This window comes from Podarcis erhardii (genome assembly GCF_964252035.2).
Source record: "Podarcis erhardii genome assembly, chromosome: 8".
In the NCBI taxonomy this organism is placed as follows: Eukaryota; Metazoa; Chordata; class Lepidosauria; order Squamata; family Lacertidae; genus Podarcis; species Podarcis erhardii.
Window position 1 is genome coordinate 78,775,302 of NC_138499.1, and position 20,318 is coordinate 78,795,619.

A 20,318-nucleotide genomic window follows, 5' to 3' on the forward strand; every position below is an offset into this window, starting at 1 on the left:
AATGCAGCCACTCCTTTTTTCCTGTGACAACGCAATGTTTCTCACGACTTAACCAAGATATTGGAGAAACTGTATCTCTGCTATTGCCTCTCTGATAAAATACATCTCTACATTTAAACTGAAAAGACTTTAGTCAGATCAGGTGGCTCACCCATCACTGACTACTGTTCAGCACCAAGGCCCATTTCTGGTGCCCACTGGTTTGGCCATTATGGTGTGTAGAAAATGACTGAAGAGGGATTGTATCCACGACTCCCCAGATGTTTTGCAGCCTCACAGATATTTCCCTCTGCTGGCTTTGCAGGCTCACCAGCCGCATTTTAAATGCATTTTAGACTTCCTCTGCCTTTGTAATGAAAAAATGTATTTTCATGTTATTGGCAACAGTGAACTTAAACACAACTTACCATCATAAATGTAGTTGGGGTTGAGAAGCTGAAAAGGGAAGTTGAAAATGTTAGCATTTTCAAAGTCTCCAGACATTTCTTAAGGACAATAAGGTTAAAAACTGAAGTCTTAACATCTGTCAACTGTTGACATAGAGGACTGTGTGCAGTTGTGCTCAATGATGTTGTAAGGTCAACAATCATCAGCATAGCCAGGTGTACTTAACATATCATGATCAACAGACAACGTGGTATTTTCTGTGCACACGTACCAACAAAACCTTTTCCACTACATTCCTTAAAATTGGACATTTAGAGACCAGCAGCGAGATTTTTATGCCAAAATGTTTCCTGAAAAGATAAAGCAGTACATTGCTGGCTGGGTACCTTTTCCTCCCCATACTGACAACGCCACCAAGAAATATCCCCTTTGCTGGGTCTCTGAAGATGTACCAAATTACAATGCCCCCTGCTCCTTTGCAGATCTAATCTCCAGGTACAATTCAGGCAGGATGAAAATCTTTTTACACTCCCTTTTCATTCAGCACAGGAATTGTGGAGTGCTGAGAATCCTGGTGGATCCATTGTGACCAAATATCATCTGTGACATCACCCAACCATAGTGCTAGTATGATGGCTCTATGATATTACAGTGGTACCTCGGGTTACAAACGCTTTGGGTTACAGACTCCGCTAACCTGGAAATAGTACCTCGGGTTAAGAACTTTACCTCAGGATGAGAACAGAAATCGTGCGCCAGCGGCGCAGCAGCACCGGGAAGTCCCATTTGCTAAAGTGGTACCTCAGGTTGAGAACGCTTTCAGGTTAAGAACGGACCTCCAGAACGAATTAAGTTCGTAACCAGAGGTACCACTGTATATGATGATGTTATACAGAGAGAATTTTATTCACTACAAGTCTAGCCCAAAGTATTCTCACCTACAATGGTTCAGAAATGCTCCCCCCCTTAAAGTGAGTAACAATTCCATCTATTATTCTGTTAGAGCTGTATGGAAGTGATATTTATATAACAGTTTGTCTTGATAATATATATATATATGATATTGATAATATATTTGACTTGAGAACTGCCCTTTTTTGGGGTACTGAAAATGTTTAAAATGGGGTGTAGAAGTATGGATCTGGATTTATTGTAGGAAGTCATGGCAAAGGGATTTATTTGATATTAAAGCTTTGTAAACTTTTGGAGGCTTCTGTCATGCACCTGTGGTCTGTTATGGATGCTGCATCAGATAAACAAAATTCTGCTGGAAAGAGATGATTTATCTCTTCTTACATAATCTAATATCCTAACTCATGGTAGTAAAATTACTGTCAATACACTGAGGAAGCGGTTGTTACTACTGCTTCTGAAAGGATTAATTAGGACTCCTATGCTTCTTTTAACTTCTGAACTGCAGATTGATGTTAAAGGCGGTTTGGCCAACATAGGGCATGTGCACTTCTGCCTTAAAACTGCTAACAGGTCAAGAGTATTTGTTGTTCTCTGAGCAAACGGTTGCTTCCTGTGAGCTCAACCTGTGTGTTCTGAAAGTTGACTCATGCACTCCAGAAAAAATGAAAGTGAGTAATCTTCTCTGTAATATAACTCCCTGAACAAAGCTGAACGAGCTTTATCTGTACCATCTGCAGTCTCTTTGTGCATTTTGCTGTTCCATAAGGAAGGAAGGGGTTTGTTGTTAAAAGCGGGCAGCCATTCAGTGTGCAAAATGCACTGAACGAGCCCCATCGGTCGAAACCTTGTGCAAAGATGACTCTGGCTTACCCAACGGGGCTTCTTCCTCCCTTGCCACTGTGTCCCTTGAAATTGGCTCAGGGACAGATGGGGGTGGAGGTGGGGATTGTTTCGCCTGGCAAGCTGCTGAATTCAACCATAAGACAATGTACACCTATCGTTTTCCAACATGAGGTCCTTAGCAATGCACAAACGTAGCTACTACAATTATGAATTATGGTGCTGGAGAGCAAGAAGATCAAACCTCTCCATTCTTAAGGAAATCAGCCCTGAGTGCTCACTGGAAGGACAGATCCTGAAGCTGAGGCTCCAATACTTTGGCCACCTCATGAGAAGAGAAGACTCCCTGGAAAAGACCCTGATGTTGGGAAAGATGGAGGGCACAAGGAGAAGGGGAAGACAGAGAACGAGATGGTTGGACAGTGTTCTCGAAGCTACCAGCATGAGTTTGACCAAACTGCAGGAGGCAGTGGAAGACAGGAGTGCCTGGCGTGCTCTGGTCCATGGGGTCACGAAGAGTTGGACATGACTAAACGACTAAACAACAACAAAGCTACTACAATGTGTCTACTGTTCTTGTTCAGGCTGCAAAACTTTTATTGGTTGTTAATGGTTTTCTTAAAAGCTGTTGCACCTACTCCTTTCCTGAGTCCAGCCATCTTTTTTTCCTCATGAAAACTTTCCCCCATTCTTCCCTCCCAACACAAAAAAATACACTGCTATAGTCAACCCAGGCTTTCACCCTTTACCTGAGAATACCTACATCAGAGAGTTCCTTCTCCTGGACCCAGTTCCAATCTTAAACCTTCACTCCTACTACCTATTCCCACGTGAAGTTTTCAACCACAGCTCTAGTTGCATGTTAACGACAGATTTTGAAATACAGAAGGCGCAACCCACCATATTTCTACAAGAATCCTACTAGCTGATATCCCCCCTTTTAATGGTATCACATTTACAGTGCAATCCTAATAAGATTGAGTTTAATGGGATTTACTCTCCAGTATGTAGGTTAGCCTGACCAGGGATACTCAAATCTGAATTATATACAGTTGCCCTAAAACACGACATGAAAACAGGTCTTTAGCACTTCATATCTCTAGTAATGAAAGGTAGAAAAGAACACTGGTGCAAATGTATTTCAAGTAAAAAAAGTATTGTTAAAGTGTGATACTTGTTGTACTGTATAGACTAAGAACAACTAAGAACACGAGGAAGAAAGGTTACCTTCACGGAAACCTTATTGGCAAGTCCATCTCGAGATTTACGGTAACCATTTTCCAGCTTGCCTTCCCTTTTGCTGTCTTTATCTTTTTTCTCAGATTTCTTCCTTAGACGGAGTGCTGTGTGCCAAGATGACGACTTCCTGAAGCCAGAACATTGTGATTAGCTGGACCCTTGCCTTGGAAAACATTAAAACATGCAGAAGGAGGAACATCTGACGGATAATCCACCAAACAGTGAGTATACGAACAAATGATCGATGAAATGACATGGTTCTTCTGGTGGCCTTGACCCAAAGAGTATGAATTCTGTCATCATTTTTACAGGAACAACTAGTTTGAGCCTAGTTCTTGCTGCATTTGTAAACCTGTGTCTAGGCTGCACCCTTTCGGACTGCAGGGCTCAGTTATTTTTTCCCATCCATACAAAAAAGTTTTCTCCCATAGAAAACTATATATCGGGGGAAGAATTTGAGCTCAGCTTCCTCTTTCACATGTAAGTTTTCTTTGTGAAAAGATTGATTTATTTTTGCATGAGAAAGCACTCTGTTATGTAAGCTCCCATCTGCGTCTAGCTTCAACCACTCCAGATTCTTCACCTCAGTGAAAACTAGGCCTCAGACTTACCTTTCCACGAAAGAAAAAAAAAGGGGGCGGGAAAACACCTGTAACTCTTCACAGGCCTGACCCATCTCTGCCTCCTGGCATCCCTCTTCCCTGCTTCTGTACTCCTTTCTGCCACAAACTCTCCCTGCTCACTAAGCCCTGTTACCTCTTCAGCTTTTAACATCTCATCTTCCCAGTCTTCTCACTGTTGTCCTACCACCAATCTCCAGGCTCTGAGCCTCCTTCCCTTGGGGAGTTCCTCAGCTGGTTCCTCCCAGCATGCCTTTGTGTCCAACCAGTCCATGACAGCCAGCCAGATCTATCACGTGCCTGTTTTCCTGCTGCAACAGACCAACACAGCTACTCCTCTGGGGTGCATGGCAAACTAACAATCTTACCAAAAATGTCCACCTTAAAAGGAGCACCCGAGACACTTACTTCATTGTTCCATCGGGGTTCTCAATGGTGACTGCACTGGTATGCCCCAGGACATAGCCGGGGATCCAGCCCTCGGCTGCGGGGCACTGGTCAGTGGCGGCTCGGAACACCAAAAACATGTTCTGTTGGTTGCTGGCTAGAATTTGCACGACTTCTCCTTGGTAGACATTAATCTCATCCTCCTTCACTGCCGTATAATCGTGTGTCACCAGCATGGTGGAGATATTGCTACTGCTGCTACTTTCACTCTGTCGGTGAACCAATCAGGTAGAGAGAGGAAAACAAGGAGGAAAAAGGAGACAGTTTACAAAAATACCGGGGAGAAGGGGGAGAGAATGCCTCTCTTCCATGACATTAGCTCCTAAGAATCGTCATTTCAATAAGCTTGTATTAAACGAACCATATGAATACTGAGATTTTTCAGAATCTAGATAGACCCCAAAGAGCTGTTATCTAATAAACAGAGCAAGTAAATTAAACTGACCAGTAGTTGGAGGAGGGCTTATGTTCTTAATATCCCATCATTAAGTGTGAACCTGTTATTTTTATGTTCATGCACTAATTTAGCCTCCTTTCTTAAGGACAGGAAAGGGTGCACGTTTGGGCTTAAGAAAATCTCTGTAAACCTTCCATTAAACAAACAAGCACCAGCCTGTTTACTCATCAGGAGCTTAAAAGCAGTACCCAACAGCAGCTTAAGATATTGGTTAGTAAACCAACATTAAATCTCAGTTCCCCATTTCAGATGCAACAGGGAATTGCAATTTAAAATAGCCAAGTTAAAGCTGGTGAGTAACAAGTGGTGTGGGACTGACACTACCTTCTGGTGTGATAAGCTATGGTTTAGTGGGATCATTTTATCAGAAATGGCTCACTAAGTCACCTTACACTGCCTTTTCTAGAGTTCGTAAGCTGCATGCCCTGCCCATCTCAGTGCTGCTAAATTCATTCTGTCCAGAAAGCACTGGATAGTACCCATTCTGGGCTCAAGAACACCAGATGCCTGAACTATTAAAAAAAACCCTACATTTTTTTTATTTGGCTGAAATCAGAGATTGGCAGTAATTTAACAAATCCCCAGATTCTGCAAAAATGACTTGGGGACAAGATGTTTTCAGCCACTTATACAGGGAAGCATGTCGTTCCTTTATCCCAATACAATATCTGGAAAAGGAAAGTTAATTGGGGAAGAAATATACTGCTAAGCCTAAAGGGGAAGGTGGTGTTTCCATTAATGGTGAGATTCCTGTTTCAAATGTTCCTGTTTGCTGGTGAAATGAACAGTATCCACCTTTAGTGAATGGGTGGTGGAGGGACAATTATTATTTCCCCTATGTGTAAGAGTCTAAGAAGCATTTTTTTAAAAAATTAAGGCAATCTCCCTTCAAATAACTGCCGAGTCCTCTTAAAAGATTTGTTTTGCTTTAAATTTAAGCCACTTCTGGCTATTTGCCTGATGCATAGGTATAGTCTCGAACCCAAGACAGCTAGTTCCTAGTATGAAGCTATCCGCCTCTGCAGCACATTTTCTCCATATGGAGAAATGGCATTTCCCCCCCCCTCCCATGCAGCATATTAAGAACACATAGAAATACTACCTTGAACAGCCCCACCCCTTACAGTGAACAACCTTTTTTTTACGCTGGCTGCCAAGCTGACATTTCCCTAAGCTATGAAAACAATTTAAGGAGGTATGCCAAAGCCAAATCAAATAAATATAACAGGAGCTCAGAAACAGAACAAACATGCAAAGCGGAATTTCTTACCCTACAGCTACAATACAGTGAGTGAAAGAGGAAATCAGAAGAGGTCTACATTGTTAAAAAAAAATTCAACCAAGTAGTGCATGCTTTCAAGAAAGGTTCTGAAGGCCAAGTGATGTGCGATCGAGGTTGTGCGGAAGCTGTGAAAGGAGCTGAAGAAGTGTACCACACACTTAAATTGGGGTGTGGAAAAGGGTGTGGTTTTAAGACCAGCATCGAGTTTGAGGATGCAACTATTGCACCCCCCCCTCAAAGAATGATTATTCTGAAAATAACAATAGGTGTCCTTTGACTGCCATGTTGTATTTCCAGATTGGCAGCTTTAAAGAAAAGGAGCCGAGGTCTGCTGGCCGACAACCTGATCTTTCCTCGCAGAGTGGGCTGAAATATGAAATCTCCAGGTGGCCCCAGCGCAGCGCTTCTTAGAGAACAGAAGGTATTTAGCTTGGAGGTTTGATTATGGTAGCCTTCTATTTGTGTGCACTAAGTGTATTTATCAGGATTTATTTTTGTGATGCTGTAAGATTCCTTGACCAGGTACGGATTTTTAAAAGACAGCAAGTCAACAGAATGCTTCAGCTCAACCGAAACACAGGAAGCACAGCCTAACAGAACCTCCATGTTCTCTGAATACTGGATGTCGGAGAGTTCAGGGGAGAGGAGTGGAGTGTTGAATTCATGTACTGCCATGTGGGTATCTTGGGTTCATTTGGCTGGCCACTGTTGGGAACAGAATGGATCTTTGCTTTGATCCAGCGGGGCGATTCTTATTTTCTTCAAAGTCTCGCTGGGGTGGCACGGGGGGGTGAACTGTATGCATGTATATGAACAGCAGAGGAATCCCTAAGCAAACCTGCCTATGGAAACACAGGTGAGGCGCAAACTGAGCTCCACCAGGGCAGCTGTACACAGAATGTTAATTTGTGCCTTCGTGTTAGATGGAGGGGGAGGAAGCCAACAGCAAGTTAGTAGAAACCAGACTAGCAGATTTTTTCTCCCTCCCAGCAGAGGTGGAAGTCACATTTAGAGTTAGAAAGGCTTTCTTCGTGTCTGTATACATACTGCAAGTTCATGTCTTATGTATACACACATACGTTTCTACTGAGATTTGCATAGAAAGACTGGGAGCGACTGATTATTATTATTTCAGAGCAGCGGTGCAGCACCAGAGAGCCAGAAGTTAGTACGGAGAATGATGGCAACGCACAGGAAGGGAGGAGGAGCATGGGAAGATTTTTTTGTTTTTAGAGGAGCTCGCAGGATAGAAGCGCTCCAGCTCTTACCCCATTACTCTGGGTGGAGTGTACTGACTGCTCGCTGGTCGAGGAACATGTGCTCATGCGGTCTGTGTCCTTGCTGTGTGAAGAGTGGCGGTGGACCTGGCGCTGGAGGGAGTCACTGTCCCCGGGAAAAGTGAAGGAGCCGGGGCGGCTGACAGGGGATGCTGGGATGGAGCTCCAAAAGGAGCCCTTCTGCAGGGGGCTGCTGGGAGGAAAGGCTTCCTTGCCAAAAGGAGAAGGGAAAGTCATTGCGGGAGGAGAATTTATTGGCGAGACGGCTCCAGGCCTCGGTTTCCCCAGCGCCAGCGATCCTACGCTGCTCCTCGAACGGATCTCCTCCGAGTTCCCGCGGCATTCCCTCTGATCTGTGTCCGCCGAGCCGCAAGCGCTTCCCGATGCCTTCCGGGGGCTCTCCATCGCTTTCATCTTGGGGATCTTCTCTGGTTCTCTCTCTGGACCGTTCTGCTGAGCGTTTGGTACCGGGTGCCTGCCTGCCTGGCTAAGGCCAGCCTCTAGGGTGGTGGTGGTGTGGGGAGGCAGGGAGGAATTGTGAATGGACATACCTGACATCTTGTCTGCCTCTGCTTGGACTGAGGCTGCAGAGGAGACCAGGACTGGGGAATGGTGTCGGACCGGCTGCGGGATCCGGGAAGGCCTGCTACGGCTGGAGCTGGGGATTCCAGGGCAGGTGCTAGGGCCACTGCTATTGCTGCTGCCGCCGCCGCCACCAGGACCACTGTGGTTCCTCTGGTACTCGATCGGTGATGTCAAGGCTGAGAAAAGCGAGAGGGGTTCACACAAAAATGGAAGGCAATGCAAAGCCAGTTGTCAAACAGGGTCTCAAATTCAACGCCTCCGTTTTGGAACATTTTGGCTCCCGAACGTTGAAAACCCGGAAGTAAATGCTCTGGTTTTCGAACGTTTTTCAGAAGCCGAAAGTCTGGCGCAGCTTCTGCTTGAGTGCAGGAAGCTCCAGCAACCAATTGGAAGCTGCGCCTCAGTTTTCGAACATTTCGGAAGCCAAAAGGGCTTCCAGAATGGATTACGTTTGACAACCAAGGTTTGACTGTATCTTCTTTTGCACAATCGCCATGTTTTTTGGCAGGTATTACTCACACCATCATTCCCAGATAAAGCCAAGCAACTTAAAAGCAAATATATTCATGTCAGCAAAAAAATCTGATGCATTTGAAAAGGAACACAATACTATTTATGAAACAACTGTGATTAAATTAGCATTGTGTTGTGTGAGTTACTGAATTACAGTATGGACATACTATGGACAACTTCTTATTTGTCCAAGAATGTCGAAGTGAAAGCATACCGGGTATTTTTGCTTTGATGATCTATTTATATGAAATAGTGGGATTATAACAACCATGTGAATAATTTTGGGTGGACGGAAAAAAGGGATTATCTGAAATATGTATCTGTAAATCAGACTATGGTATCTAGGTATTTTAAACTGAATAAATTGTGGGACATTATTTAGGTTATCTGTGCTAAAAAGAGGAAGTCAGGGCTGCACAAGATATTTAGCAGAAGTTCTTAAAAAAAGGAAGCTGGACATCCACTCTCGAATATAATTAATTAGCAAGCAAGGTAAGCAAAATGACATGACAAACCATTACGGCTGGCTTTAAAAAATTTAGCTTCAGTGTGATTCTGCATGGAAGGTTACGGGGAATGAACTAAAGCCTCTGACAAAAAGCTTCCATAAGGAAAGCAAAATTATTAGCCCCGTCAATGAACTCAAAATACGGAACAGTGATAGAGGGGAACTTTTAAAATAGCAAGACAAAGGAAACCGTCTGGAGAATTAGATTAATTCTGAAACTTTAGTAGGAAGTAGAAATGAAGTTCACTTTACCATTTAGAAAATTACGCTGGTTTTCCAAGATTTGGTTGATTTCGTGGATCCAAATTTGGCGGACTCCTGGACTGGTGGAATGCAAAACAAAAGTCTCCATAACATCACCTGCCCTTGACGTTAGTGCAAATTTACAGGGATCGTTGTCTATGTTTTCCTCCAAGCACAGGCCACTCACCTTCATTAAAAAGAAAAAGGGAAAAGCTTTCAGAAAATGCCAATTTCATCTTTTTGTTACTACTTTTGATCAGATGGCATGTGGTAACTTAGCAGGAGCACCCATGTCGAGGAATTCCCAATAAAGACCACTCTGCGAGAAGGTCACAACTATACACAGCCAAAACCAGAAGTGACCTCAGAAAAGGCACTAGCAATTGGAGAACTTGTTGCACCAGAGCCTATTGGCACTGGAATTGGGGATGTAACACTCATTTCTAGTCCATTTTATCCACAGCCCAGCCCACACAAAGCGTCAAACAACAACTAATCCAGAATGTGGCAGCTAGACTGGTGACTGGGAGTGGCCGCTTAGACCATATAACACCGGTCTTAAAAGACCTACACTGGCTCCCAGTACATTTCTGAGCACAATTCAAAGTGTTGGTGCTGACCTTTAAAGCCCTAAATGGCCTCGGCCTAGAATACCTGAAGGAGTGTCTCTACCTCCATCGTTCAGGCCAGACACTGAGGTCCAGCTCTGAGGGCCTTCTGGCAGTTCCCTCCCTGCGAGAAGTGAGGTTACAGGGGACCAGGCAGAGGGTCTTCTTGGTAGTGGCGCCCGCCCTGTGGAACGCCTTCCCATCAGATGTCCAGGAAATAAACAACTATCTGACTTTCAGAAGACTTCTGAAGGTAGCCCTGTTTAGGGAAGCTTTTAATGTTTGAGATTTTATCATGTTTTTAATATTCTGTTGGGAGCCGCCCAGAGTGGCTGGGGAAAACATAATAATAATAATAATAATAATAATAATAATAATAATAATTGTTATAGTCATGTCTTAATTTGAAGTCTTCAAGCAAATTTCACTAGCCTACCTAGACAGCCAGTGTTATGTTAATCATTCAAAACAGCCTGACAGCAAAGAAGGAAAAACGCACCCTCTCTTAAGTTTCTAAAAACTTCCCTCCCTGCTTGCCAAGGGAATTTCTGACTTGCCCCTGCACAGAAGAAGCCATTTGCACTTTGACACCTGACCAATTTGTTAGTGATGAGGGGGAATTGCTCGAAAGGCTTCAAATACACCTAGAAATGAGAAAAAGTGCTAAACCAGGGAGCAGTCGAATGAGACAGTGCCTCTTATTCTCAGCATTCCACGTGTCCCTACAGATTTGTCATTACCCAAGCAAAGTAGGAGCAGCTCCTCTATGACTGCATCCCATGCCAGTCTGGTATGAAACATAAAAGTGGGCTGGTGGCCTTAACATGGGAATCCTCAACCCCATTTCAAAGGTTAGGAAAGCTGCAGAATGCAGCAACAGGGAAATTTCTTGCAGGGGACAGTCAAAGGAGGTGGATATCACAACAGCCTTGTAATTAACAGTTTGCCTGGTAGACGACAAGGAAATTCATGCAGGTAAGTGAGATGATAGGGACGCGGGTGGTACTGTGGGTTAAACCACAGAGCCTAGGACTTGCTGATCAGAAGGTTAGCGGTTCGAATCCCCGCAACGGGGTGAGCTCCTGTTGCTTGATCCCTGCTCCTGCCCACCTAGCAGTTCGAAAGCATGTGCAAGTAGATAAATAGGTGCCGCTCCGGCGGGAAGGTAAACAGCGTTTCCGTGTGCTGCTCTGGTTCACCAGAAGCGGCTTAGTCATGCTGGCTACATGACCCGGAAGCTGTACGCCGGCTCCCTCGGCCAATAAAGCAAGATGAGCGCCGCAACCCCAAAGTCGGCCACGACTGGACCTAATGGTCAGGGGTCCCTTTACCTTTACCTTTAAGTGAGCATGATGGCAAAGGAGGGAGGGGTCATGCCATCCCTTCTGTTCAAGCTTGTTTGGTTTCTGTGCTGGCTACAGAAGAGGGATAGTTCCCTCTTCCGTGATCAGCAAGGAAACAGTGGAGTCCACCAGTCCTCTTGGGAGAAGGCAACTTTTAAAACTAGCCTGTATTTCCATGCTTACTTCCCTCTTTGGCCAGCATGGAAATAACAGGCTACTAGTCTCTTAGCATACTAATAATTTTTTGCACAGGCCAGTAACTTGTGCGGGCTCTTTTGCAAGGCTGAGCTACAAAAAAATACAAGATGCTGCCAGTAACAATGAACAACCTCTTTCAGTCCAACTTTCATCTCAGGTTAACATTTAACAGCAGGCCATTTGCCAACTTGCACCTGCTCCTCTTAGCTCAGCTGAAACACACAGTAGTTTTGCATTAAGTGTGCTGCAATAGCTAGAGTGCTGGGTTTGGCAAACCTAGAATCAAGTCCCCACTCAGTCACGAAGCTCTCTGCGGTGACCTTGTTTGAATCGTTTTTCTTTCAACCCAACATCTGTCACAGGGCACTGGTGAGAATAAATTGCTACTCTGTGCTCCCCGGAGGAAGGGAGGGATTCATAAAATTCCATTCCAGGTTAGTTTGCTGACAGACTAAAGAGCTCTCTGCAGCAATTTTTGGAGTGACCAAGTACAGCTTGGGATCTTGACTCAAGTGTGAACAAACAACCCAGAAATCAAACTCGGGAAGTCGTTCCAACAGATGAGCCAATAAAGAATACAACATCTTCACATCCAGTTTGCGAAGTGAGTTGTTGAGGCCACCTGGTGGGAAAACGCACATTTACAGCTTTCAAGTATGGTGAGATAAAAGTGAATAAAAGGCAGGGAGGTCAAGGGGCCTGATCACAATATGTGTGCTATGGACACACAAAGGGGAGGAGGGTGCACTGCTTCATGGAGTAAACCTTCATGGAGTTTCAATATAAACATAGATATTGACTTATATCTGAAATTAAAAGATGAACAGTGGGAATGTGCATGAATAAAATGGGGTTTGGAAAAGCACACCAGCACAGAAAACAGGTAAAGGAAGTACAACAATCATTTGCAGTTGACGTATGGGGTTGAGCAATGTTATGTTGCCATAAATCAATAAAATTCTTTATGTCATTAGACAGGTTCTTAGAAGAGGCACATCGTTCACAAGACACCATCTACAATTTCCAGACTTACTATGGGGTGGTCCAGCATTCTAAATGCTGGCATACCTGATTGGAGGTATTTCTGGCTATAATAAGCATTTGTGCTGCAGCCAAAGTAGGCAACAGAAGTTAATTCCTGCTTTGTAATTCACTTAATTTCTCTGAAAACCATTTCCTAAAACCCAGGCACTTGAGGGAGGCACTTGAGGGAGTGCTCCCACTGTGTTCAGGAGGCTTCGCGTTGCTTTCGCTGAAGCCAGGAGAGCAAGAGGGATCAGTGCGCACCGATCCCTCTTGCTCTCCTGGCTTCGCTTCGCTTCGCTGGAGAGGCGCTGCGCAGGGAAAGCTGGAGAGGGAAAGCTGCGCAGCGCCCCTTCAGCGAAGCGGTAGGAGAAACGGAAGGGGCGCGGGGATTCGAACCGTCGACCTTCTGATCGGCAAGTCCTAGGCTCTGTGGTTTAACCCACAGCTAGCCTTTCACCTCCTGATCATTGGTATATTTTCACTAAGCTTTGAAATAAACCCTTTCCCAGTGTTTTTTGCAGAATCAGGAGATTATTCCCAGAGGAAGGGGACACCCCCCCTCCTTTAAACAGACTATGAGCACAGTTGGATTAGAAACTGCTGTCAAAATGGAATTGAACCCTCAAGCCCACTGCATAACTAAAAGAAAAAACATATGCAGAAGACTTACCTTGATACTGTTTTTAAATAAGAATCCTGGCGTTGAGAAGCCTTTCTTTTTATCTAGTGGTTCACTGAATATAACAATCTGTTCAAACAGGAACACCCGTCTTTCTTTGCAACGCGGCAAGAGTCCCGTTTCCTGATCTGTAACCATGAACGTATCTTGCAGCAACAGCTTACCCTGGGCAACAATTTTACCCTAAAAAAGAGGGGCCAGAACAAGTTGAGTCAACCCTTTTTAGTCCATCAGCTGAAACAAGTCTGATAAATGTCGTTTGGAATACTGGGTACCTTTCCAGTTAGGAGTTTGATCTGGCCTTCCACAAATTGTCATGCAGATCTTTTTTGGTTGGAAGATTAAATAAGAAGAGTTTGTTTTAAGAGCCTCTGCACATTCTATGTTGAGGTTAGGGGTCTGCTCTTGTTGTCGCCAGTTCACTTTGGTACTATGGTGTTCTGTTAATGCCTGCTTGTTATTAACTGATAAACTGTGGACCTCTTTGGATAATTGGGTTATTTGAGAGGCTATACCTCTAATTTGTTGGAAGATATGCTCAACCGTTCTTGCAATTAAGAGTTAATTGGGTGCTCTCCCTACTTGTTATTCCTTCCTCTCTGAGCGGCACAGGATCAACTTGCCCCATTGCTGGATCCAGCTCCAGCTGAAACAAGTAGTTATATTACCAAAGAAAGTATGGCTAACAACGTTTTTACATTCCACATGGTTATGTTACTGAGAATTAGTGCTGCTCTCCGATTCAAACTATATCTACATTCTTACGGTGCTCTGCTAAATTTATCCCTGAAGGACTGTAGCCTGTAGAAGACCGAAGTTGGGAATCCAAAGGGACATGTGACTGATTAAAAACAACAACAAAATGGCAGAAACAGTGGGATCAATACAGTTAAGATCATAGAAAGAAAATCACACCATCTCTCATGGTCATCAGGAAGCCTCTTCCCATTCCACGTAATCATGGGTTGTGTGCACACTTCCTTTGGGCCACATCTCAAAATGTCACAACCAAGCAGCCCCACCCATTAGCAAATGTACAATTTAGTGGGGTTCAGGAATGCAGCTCCTTACCTCCATAGCTGTCAACTTTCCTCCCCTTTGTAAGGGAAATTCCCTTATTCCAAATAGGATTCCTTTCAAGAAAAGGGAAAAGTTGACAGCTATGCCTTACTTCCACCTGATGTATATCAACTGAGCCATTATTACACAACAACCATGTGAATTCGGCCTCACTGCATTATCTCTGCACATTATATTCTGGCTCTTGTTCCAACAACTGTGACATCCAACATGCATGTCAGATGAGAACAGGGACTAATCTACACTGGTGAGTTATAACGTTAAAAATGCGTTATAAAAATGTAACACCAGAGGGGGCTGTAGAGTAGCGATGTGTCGCCAATGGGAAATTGCACTGGGAGCTATTTTTTAATAGCATTTTCCAGATCAGTGTAGATCCAGCCCAGATGCTTTAGGAGGATGAAAGAGCAGGGACAAGAGGCCATGAGTTCTAAGTTTGGGTGCAAGCCTACAGGGGCACGGTTCCCTGTACTATTCCTATCCTTATGCTTTGCCCTCCTGCCAGCATTACAGTTCAGGGACCTAGCAGGGGCAAGCGAGTGAGAAGGCTACTTCCCTATGGTCAGTTTTCAACCTCTAACAAGAAAAAAGGCACTTCAATTGGATTTTAGGAGTAATTTTGAAGCTGAAACAAGTCCAAATGTTAAGAGTACATGCACTTATTCTTAAAATGCTTCCAGGTGACTCGAAACCAGATTGTAATGGGAGGATGCTGTTTGTGAAGAAAAAGGTGCCCAAACCCAAGGAAGGACTTACATCAAATCCTTGTAAACGACCAACATTCATCATGTCGTTGCACCGTTTTGGGACTATACACATTACTTCTACAGCCCTCTATTGAATCAAGAAAGAGAGAGAGATTAGAACAGTGAACTGTGCAATGCCTTTTAGTTATTCTTTTCAGATTCTCTAAGGTGCCACTACCAAGATTGATTGCACACATCAAAGAGGCAGGCTATATAATAAAATTTGTTGGGAGACTGCTTCTGGGAACACCCTGCCACTTCCTGTAATCTCCATGATGAATTCTCCCAAAGTGATGGACCTGCTGTTTTAACCATTAATTCCAGAATAAATCCAATGTGGAAAAACAAAAACAGAACAATCTTTGTGAAGGAGGTCCACAGACTGCAGACAGATACAGAAAGAGTGCTATAATTCTGCTACAACAGCTGTCTTGATGCTGGCATAAATATTTAAGAAAACAGTATTTCTAAGTACCTCTAATTCTGTTGTATCAAGATTAGCTTTTTTGGAGTACTTAAGGAAGTCCTGCAAAGAAAAAGAAAGAACTATGAGTTGACATATTCCATTAAAATTATATATGTGTATGCATATATATTGGGAAGTCCTGATGATCAGAAACTGCTGATGATAATAAAATGTGCATTTATCTACCATCCCATTTTGGGACTTCTGGGAAGCCCTGATGTACAGCATATCAGAAATAAAATGCTTAGGCGAAGAAATCAAACAGTAAAAACAAAGTGTGTTTCCTGACTGTCCTTCAATTGTTTTGCATATTTACTGTGTTTTTGTTTTATATGGGCAAGTGCTTTAAGTTGTATATTTTATGGTTGTAACCATATGTTATAAGGGAGGTAAGAAATCGAACAAAGCTAAACAAATATTATTTTATTCACAAGTAGCTAAATCCCCACAAAGGGCTCTGCTTTCTCTGAAATTGGCAAACAGAGGAAATGAAACATTTTCAGATCAGAATTAACACTAGTTATTTACTATTTCCTGAGGCATACTTATGTAAACTACCTTAGCAGACACACAGTGCTCCAACATAAACAAAGAACATTTTTGTGGGTACTTTCTGAGAAATATCTGCCTATATCTATAAGATGCAAAACAATCTTTTTTTTTTTTAAGTGTTCCAAATGCTATACAGCAATAAAACTCCCAACCGAGAGCATTCAAAGTGCCTTACCTTTAGTAGCAATTGGTATTTCATAATTCTTTGCACTGGTTTTATCAGCAAGTCGGTGAGCTGAAGTCGGTGACCCAAACGTTGCTTCAGGTCCTAGTAGTAGTAAAATAAAAGTTCAGAGCAGATCCTGTAACTCTCTATTTTGAGAGGAAATATCATCAAGGAAGCTAGTTTTGACAGCCACTCCAATTTCCCTTCAGGATTCCTAACAGCTTCCCTTAGATTAACTCTCTAAATTACTTAGCAAAATGAACTGTTAAAAAAGAAGAAGTTTGCTTTTCAGTAGGGCTCACGTCTTCCATGACTTCATTCTATCCATATCCCAAAGAAATCCGTTGAGTCTCATCCCCTTTATCCTGTCTGGGCCTATCATCCCTCCTGTTAAAGGACGACAGTTATTCTTAGTTACACACAGCCAGACCATCTATGGATGCCAAACCTGGGGGGCTTACATTTTAATAACCTGGGGGCTTAAACTTTAATAGGAAAGGGGGATGATGGTGGCAGCAACCTCAGTCCAGCTTGGGACTAGAAAGACTCACTTTGGCCCTACTGAATTTTCCAGACTTTGATTGGCTGGCAAAAGAAGGATGCAAAAGTAAACTATTCCCTTGGATTGTCTGTTGGGCTAAAACTAGTTTTCTATTAACACTTGATGCTCAGTCAGTACAGAGGCATCATGTGTTCATACATATCTAGGGACCAACACCTATCCTTGCTTGTACCTTCAAGCTGACAGAATCAACATGGTAAACAGAGATTTAGCCACATCTGAATAAGTAGTACTTCGTTTAAACCAGTGTTTTCCCAAACTTAGATCTCCAGCTGTTTTTGAACTACAATTCCCATCATCCCTGACCACTAGTCCTGCTAGCTAGGGATGATGGGAGCACCTTCCAAAAACAGCAAGAGACCCAAGCTTGGGAAACAATGGTTTAAACTTTCCCCCTCATTTGAATGTCTTTGGCCTGGTATGTGAAAGCAGCTAGTGATTTGAATTCAGGTTGCTATGACAACATCTTAAGATCCAGTTAAACGAGTCGATGTCTCTCGGCTTCCTGATGTCTCACAAGTATTGTATGGTAAAATCACAAAAAAACCGATTCCATGCTGTAATTCACCTTGAAGCAGAATTTCATGTACAGAATTATTAAACCCTAGAGCTAACTGGGGGGGTGGGGGGGGGGGAGAGAGTTTATTCATTTGGTAACAATAAACTAATTTCGATCTCAGCCACAGATCCTGAGAGAGATAATGTCTCAGAGACTGCAAAGAACAAGAATTTTTGGAAAAGATTATGAGTATATTTCTTCTGTCCAGAAAGAGACAGCCAACCCCCTGCCTTTGGCACTTACCTCAAAAAAAGTATCAATGTATTCCGAGACAATATGCTCAGACTTTGGTTTGTTTTGGCAGTAAACTATGTACATGTGCAATCTTCTCTCCTGCAGCAGAGGGAAAAGAACAAGGATGTTGTATTTCATGAAAACGTAAAGCATACTTGGCACGGACCAGAACAGCACAGATCATTAGAACAAAAGCTACCATATTCTACAGGAATATAATGGTCCATATAAGATATTGCATTTTCCATACTGTCTCACCTACTCTCTTCCTTGCATATGCTCACAAGTGCTTGGATAAATCAAGTGTGCAACAGACTGTAGACTAGGTGTGGGGAACTTCTGGCTCTTCAGATGTTGCTGAACGACACTTCCCATCAGTCCAAGAAAGCATGGGCAATGCTCAGAGGTGATGGCCATTGCAGTTCAGCAACAGCAGGAACTTGAGAGGTTCCCCATGACTGCCGTACACGAACACAGCCAACAACAATAATTGCAACTGACGGAGAGCACCTTTTACACAATTAGCCTGCTGGTGGTCATATCTACGTTCGCCTCAAGTCTACACTTTGTGCCCAGAGACGTTTGGCAGAGGATTATGACCCACGTTACTGTCAAGGCATATCCTCCCTGCTGCCCCCAAATTAATAAATCCATTTGATATGCAGGCTTGTGCATGAGAGCAGCTGCTCCCAAACTTTGTGCCCTCAGGAACTGCTTCCCACTGCCAAGGAACTGTCAGAGCCAGTCATGAACCCTCCTTATGTTGCAAAGAATTCCAGAGTCTACTCTAAGGTTGTGGGCATTCTAGGGCACACTTTGAGTCAGAACAAGGTCCAACATTCCTCCCTGGCTGTGTGCTCTGAAGGGCTAAAATGACAGTAATGACCAACTCCATCTATCAGGAAGCGTGGCCACCATGGCTGATCTTGTTGAGGAGACTCCCACCCCCACCATGAGGAAATGTGTCATGGCCCAAATAAAGAAGTGAAGAAATAACCTCTGTTCTTTAAGAGCATATTTAAGATTCGTTGTACATATGGAAAGCCACAAAAGTCTGGCTAAGTAGAAAAATCAGGAAACTAAGTGAGAGTGTAACAGATTGCACGTTCTGTCACTGCCTACACATTTAAGAGAGAACGGAAGCGTTAGTGCTGGAATTTGTTCTGTGCATAATTTCTTTATATCTCCCCCAAGTTTACTATTCCTGACACTCTAACTAAGCATTTTGGAAGGCAAAGAAGCAAAGCAAAGTAAGTTCATGCATCTTTTAAAAAGGCACAGAATGGAGAATACATGGGTGAAGATATAAGGGCTGCTTGTATGTTGTCAAATATCCAGATCTATGATCAACGCAGCTTCTATATATGCAATGGAGAGGAGGAACATACTTACATGTTTAACAAAAAGTGATCCCAATTTTTCTGGATCCTCAAGGCACTTCTCTAATTCTCCTAAAAAGAAACTGAGCAGTACAAAAAAAAATATTATTGTTAGCCTCATTATGGCAACAAACAACTGATTCAACAGCTGACAACAGTTTGGTTGCATTTCCTCTGTGGGAGCCATCCACTTTCGGAAATAGAAAGGTTTGTGGAAGACGCATCAGTGGATTGGCTGAAGACACTTTTGTCATTTGTCAGCAGCTTTATCACATTGCCCCAGTGTTATGCTGCAAGAAATCCCAGGGTGCCCCTCTCAGCTTGGACGCTGCTGAGTAAGTTCCCTTAAAATTATAATTGTCTCAACCAGCCACTTGGTTTGACTGTGTGGCTGGGACAATTCTGAGCCCAGGCGAAGAACATCTGGGGAAAGTGTAGGGTTTCCTCGAAATGAAAGTTAACAAGCAACAGCAAGGAAGCTTTGCCCTAACTTGGGATTCCTCAGAATCAGAGCTCAACTAACACATATGCCATGTCTTCTTCATCACAGTGACAAATAACTGAGTAGTGAACACAGTGTGTAGAGTTGCATGTTAATGAACTCATATTACTTTCAAACTTGAGCAAAAGCAAATTGCAAAATTATCTTTATCTAGGGATAAGGGAAATTCCAGTGTAGATGAATCATGTTACATGAACCTGCACTAGCAGTTGAGGAACTGGCTGTAATCCAAGGTCTGTCTATTATGTAGTTGCCACCACTCGTTCGTAGAGATACTAAAAGGATAGAAGACACAGAAGGCCATTTGCGGGGCCCTAACAATGTTTGCAATGTAGGCCTTCCATCCACAGATTCTGCAGAGATAAATCAATCCATTCAGAAATGTCTTGCAATAGTCCAAATAGTCCACCAGACAGTTATTCTTGTCTGTAGACTTTCCAAATATAAGACTCCCAGGCACTAGGAGCAATTGCTGCTCAGATAGAACAGAACCAAAATCTAAGATCTCATCTTATGGCAGACCGTGCGCAATTGTGAAATGAAACTTTCAGCTGAGACCACATTCTTGAGCCACAAAGTTATATTAAATCAAGGGCATCCCTGTTACTAGAACAACTAGGACTAGTAAGGCCCCGATGGCTCCATCCTTAGGTACCAGACATGTCCAAATGTTAAGAAGCAAACTGCAATATAGAGGTCAGACTTCCATCTGAAACAAGGCACAGCTAAACCACCTTAGTGCTGAAAATAACTGGCTGATAATTCTACCTGTGGCATGCTGTAAATTGGAAACTGCCCCCAAGTGGTAAAAACCAAAGTAATTTCTTTCTACTGAAATAAACTGGGCACCAGATGCATATACAGGAATGGCCTTCCAACAGTATCCGTTCATTACAAAAAGCACA

At 43.3% G+C, this 20,318-nt stretch overlaps 1 protein-coding gene and 1 long non-coding RNA gene across 10 annotated transcripts in view; one reads left to right on the forward strand and one right to left on the reverse strand.

Annotated features, from left to right (window-relative positions):
* LOC309348119 overlaps window positions 1-15,063 on the forward strand; it is a 48,715-nt gene extending 33,652 nt beyond the window's left edge. For 2 of the 3 annotated variants that reach the window (XR_014159182.1, XR_014159183.1), the window contains exons 3-5: window positions 3,465-3,602; window positions 6,485-6,608; window positions 14,928-15,063. This is a non-coding gene — a long non-coding RNA (uncharacterized lncRNA). Of the gene's footprint in view, window positions 1-3,464; window positions 3,603-6,484; window positions 6,609-8,944; window positions 9,317-14,927 lie in introns of those variants that run through there. The other variant, XR_014159184.1, reaches the window with a different exon arrangement.
* TRIO (trio Rho guanine nucleotide exchange factor) overlaps window positions 1-20,318 on the reverse strand; it is a 268,477-nt gene that overhangs the window by 9,799 nt on the left and 238,360 nt on the right. For 6 of the 7 annotated variants that reach the window (XM_081872947.1, XM_081872950.1, XM_081872949.1 and 3 more), the window contains exons 41-51: window positions 18,925-18,994; window positions 17,542-17,631; window positions 16,187-16,279; window positions 15,469-15,519; window positions 15,004-15,081; window positions 13,159-13,350; window positions 9,323-9,500; window positions 7,456-8,225; window positions 4,410-4,657; window positions 3,370-3,508; window positions 408-435 (exon numbers count right to left, since the gene is read on the reverse strand). In XM_081872947.1, the coding sequence (XP_081729073.1) occupies window positions 408-435; window positions 3,370-3,508; window positions 4,410-4,657; window positions 7,456-8,225; window positions 9,323-9,500; window positions 13,159-13,350; window positions 15,004-15,081; window positions 15,469-15,519; window positions 16,187-16,279; window positions 17,542-17,631; window positions 18,925-18,994 (1,937 nt within the window). Of the gene's footprint in view, window positions 1-407; window positions 436-3,369; window positions 3,509-4,409; window positions 4,658-7,455; window positions 8,226-9,322; window positions 9,501-13,158; window positions 13,351-15,003; window positions 15,082-15,468; window positions 15,520-16,186; window positions 16,280-17,541; window positions 17,632-18,924; window positions 18,995-20,318 lie in introns of those variants that run through there. The other variant, XM_081872953.1, reaches the window with a different exon arrangement.